The sequence below is a fragment of the Coregonus lavaretus genome, assembly GCF_964263955.1.
Source record: "Coregonus lavaretus genome assembly, chromosome: 19".
Classification (NCBI taxonomy): Eukaryota; Metazoa; Chordata; class Actinopteri; order Salmoniformes; family Salmonidae; genus Coregonus; species Coregonus lavaretus.
In genome coordinates, this window is record NC_140006.1 from 27,085,700 (window position 1) to 27,089,319 (window position 3,620).

The window sequence follows — 3,620 nt, forward strand, 5'->3', positions numbered from 1 at the left end:
ATCATGACAGCTTTATCTGCAGTAAAACTCACTGAAAAGAATGAGTGTTATATGCCCCATACAACCTTTTTTTCTATTTAATTAACCCCAACATGCTATGGCTTTTACTAAATAATATTTTGATATTTTGTAAGACTTTAAAAATGTATTTAACTTATACAGACACTGGCATTTGGTGACAATAAAGGACATGTAAAATAGTAGTTAGCCTACCTCAACACTTCACACTATTGGTCGACAGGTGAGACGCCCCCGCTAAGTCCGCCCAGTACGGGGCTATAACAAGCTGGCACTAGTCATCAGTAGTTACATCGTTTGACTTGGATCGCAACCCATCGTATCGTTAGATGTTTTGGGGGTAAATCTGACAGTTTCGTTTGGTTTACTGAATTTGGACAGGCGTAAAAGGTTGAATAGAATAACATTTTGCAATGGCTCTCGCTGATGCGATGCTGCGGTCGATTACTACGTTTTCCAGCAGTCCGACTATGGAGGAGAAGCAGTCTGCAATTTTCCATGTAAGTGTAATTTTTTCTATGTAATTTCTTCAACTGAAAATTGCTGAACATTTTTATGTCATTGGGACGATAAATATGTATAGCCTATTACACAAATAAAAATATACAACTGTTTTGGAAAGAGGCTCTTGGCTAAAACAATGTTTGAATGCCAATTTCGTTTTATTTACATTATAGGACTGGAAAGTTGATGGTTGCCAGACCAGCGCAACAGGTGACGATTTGAAATCCCAGATCGAAGTGGAGTTCAGTATCGTTGAATCACCTGCGGTGACCAGAGATGAAGACGACCTGGGGAAATTCTTGGATTTAGAGTTCATTTTATCCAACACCATTGGATCTGAAAGTGGAACCAACAACAATAACAATTTATCTGCTCAACAGTCGTACTCCTACTCACTGCCTGAGTCCCCGGAAAGCTGCAGCACAGGGCATGACAGTGACGGCTCTCAACTTACACCCAATGCTTACGGCAGCAGCAACTTCAACACAAGTCCCGGGCACAGTCTGGTAGCCGAGCTGCTGACCCCCGAGATGAACTATCATAGCGACACACTGCTAGACTACAGCCTGAAACAGCCTGCCACGGACAGGCCGGAGTATACTGAACTGCGTGCCTTGAACACAGCCACTGACACTGCAGTGCACTTTCAACTGACTAACTCTCATCCCATGGGATATAAAATAAAGACAGAAACCACTGAGCAGTCGTGCATGATGGCAGGTGACTTCATGGGACACATGTATGAACAGAAACACATGCGTTCCATGCACACAGCGTTCGCGCACCATCAACCTGCTGCTCAGGGGTTTGCATCTCACGACATGCAACAGAGTGTGTCCCGAGACGGGATGGGGCGCAAAGACTGTCACTTGGCAGAGATGAACTCTCATCACCAGCATTCTCACATTGCACACCCGCAACAGTATGCGCCATATCCACCACAGTACGCCCATCACCAAGGTGCGCAACAGTACGGGATGTTCAGAGAGCCCATGCGAGTGCGCCATCCGTCCATGTCGGGGGTAATATTGACACCACCATCATCACCACTTTTGGAGTTCTACGCACCAGAAGATAGCAAACCCAAACGGGGCCGCAGGTCTTGGGCGAGAAAACGCACCGCGACGCACAGCTGTGAATTCCCTGGATGTGGGAAGACTTACACCAAGAGTTCCCACCTAAAGGCTCACATGCGAACACACACAGGTAATTCTATTTTTCATTTTAGCATTTTTTGTTGGTATCTGCTATCATGTAGAAAATGTTAGCCCCGTTTTTCTAATGATTTTACCCACAAAAATGTAGCCTAACTGTATTTTTCTTGTAATCCATAGGCGAGAAACCATACCATTGCAATTGGGAAGGCTGCGGGTGGAAATTCGCGAGGTCTGACGAGCTGACGCGTCACTATAGGAAGCACACCGGTCACAGGCCTTTCCAGTGCCACCTGTGCGAGAGGGCATTCTCGCGCTCCGATCACCTTGCGCTGCACATGAAGAGACACATGTAAACAGAGAAAGTTGGATCTGACTTTCAACGTTCTATTTTTGTATCATGGCGTTGGACATGACATGTAAATGCTTGTACATATTATCATTCTCTTCTAAATTATGGAAGTACAGTATTTAATTAAGGAAAAGTAGAGCCTTTCTTGCTTACTCTTCAATTTATGAGTGTTGGTGACTGCTGATGGTTGCTATTTTGGCTTTTGAAATAAAACACTGAACAAGGGCAGGACCCAATATGTCTTTACATACTGTACATGTTAATGGCCATCTATCACTTAGGCCTACTGCATCATTTTGATACTTCAGGTCAGGGTTTTTCCTTTTTTGTTGCTGTTTACAAGAAACATCATTACCTTTTCTATGGTTTTCTATAGTTTTTACAATAAAATTATGTACATTTAAAAACGGATAGTTTTTTTCTATTGAATTGTTTGAAGGCTTACTATGCTTCTCAAAGTGCTCTTAAATAAATCAGGTACTAAACATTACTTTTCAATGTTTTATACATTTTGTTTAAATATATTATGCTAAAGTTGTAAGGAAATATTGTCAGAAAACTGTACTATACATACTTGAAGTTCTGGGCAAAATATATTTTTAAAGTATAATTGTAAGGGCAATGCATTTTCATTCCTGGACAACAGCAAATTGTTTTTTACTCTGTAAGAGCAATAAGTCTATTAATTGTGTTACTTTGAACTGCATCAAAGCAAATATAGTTTTGTAAAATCACCAAGACAAAGTGTTAAAAGAGCTCTGTGTTTTATTAAAATAAAATTATGTGGAAATAAATAATAGTTTTTCTTTTTCATTAATCATGAATAGTGTTCACATTACAGTATCCAACAAAGGTCTGGCCCAGAAATGGATCTAGTATGAGTTCTAACATGCTTTTTATAATAGTAACAGGTAACACTTTTGTTGAGGCTTCCTAAGACCTGGCGGCCTGAGGAAATATACTGAACGTGGCCTATACCGTAGATCTATACCGTAAATCTAAATATTTATTATTTACACCTTCACAGAAAGATTTGCATAGGCATAAAAGCTGGCCTAATGTCATATTTTGGTTTCCTCATTTTGAATTCAAAGATCTGATAAATATATAAATCAACACCCATGTGTCTCCTTAAATACAATGAGCCATGCTCATTTAGGCCTACATCTTTGAATTCAAAATGAGGAAACCAAAATATGTGTGGCTCTTTAGATTGATATCTTACACTCTTAGAAAAAAAGGTGCTATCTAGAACATAAAACGGTTCTTCGGCTGCCCCCATAGGAGAACCCTTTGAAGAACCCTTTTTCGTTCCAAGTAGAACCCTTTTGGGTTCCATGTAGAACCCTCTGGGATAGGGTTTTACATGGGACCCAAAAGGGTTGTACCTGGAACCAAAAAGGGTTCTACTTGGAACCAAAAAGGGTTCTCCTATGGGGACAGCCAAAGAACCCTTTTGGAACCCTTTTTTCTAAGAGTGAGGGCAGGTTCCCATCTTCACTGAGTAATAATAGTACTCTTTTATGCAGCATTTCATGCCAAAATGTTTGTACTTGTTGCCTCAAGACGTGTTAATTTGACCAACTTCCATT

At 40.6% G+C, this 3,620-nt stretch overlaps 1 protein-coding gene across 1 annotated transcript; it reads left to right on the forward strand.

Moving 5' to 3' along the window:
• Positions 1-278: 278 nt before the first annotated feature.
• LOC311146748 (Krueppel-like factor 4) lies at positions 279-2,518 on the forward strand. Its single transcript, XM_084183312.1, has 3 exons — positions 279-518; positions 696-1,728; positions 1,857-2,518. Exons 1-3 carry the CDS (start codon positions 432-434, stop codon positions 2,030-2,032), a joined length of 1,296 nt encoding a protein of 431 aa, XP_084039438.1. The 5' UTR covers positions 279-431; the 3' UTR covers positions 2,033-2,518.
• The last annotated feature ends 1,102 nt before the right edge of the window (positions 2,519-3,620 follow it).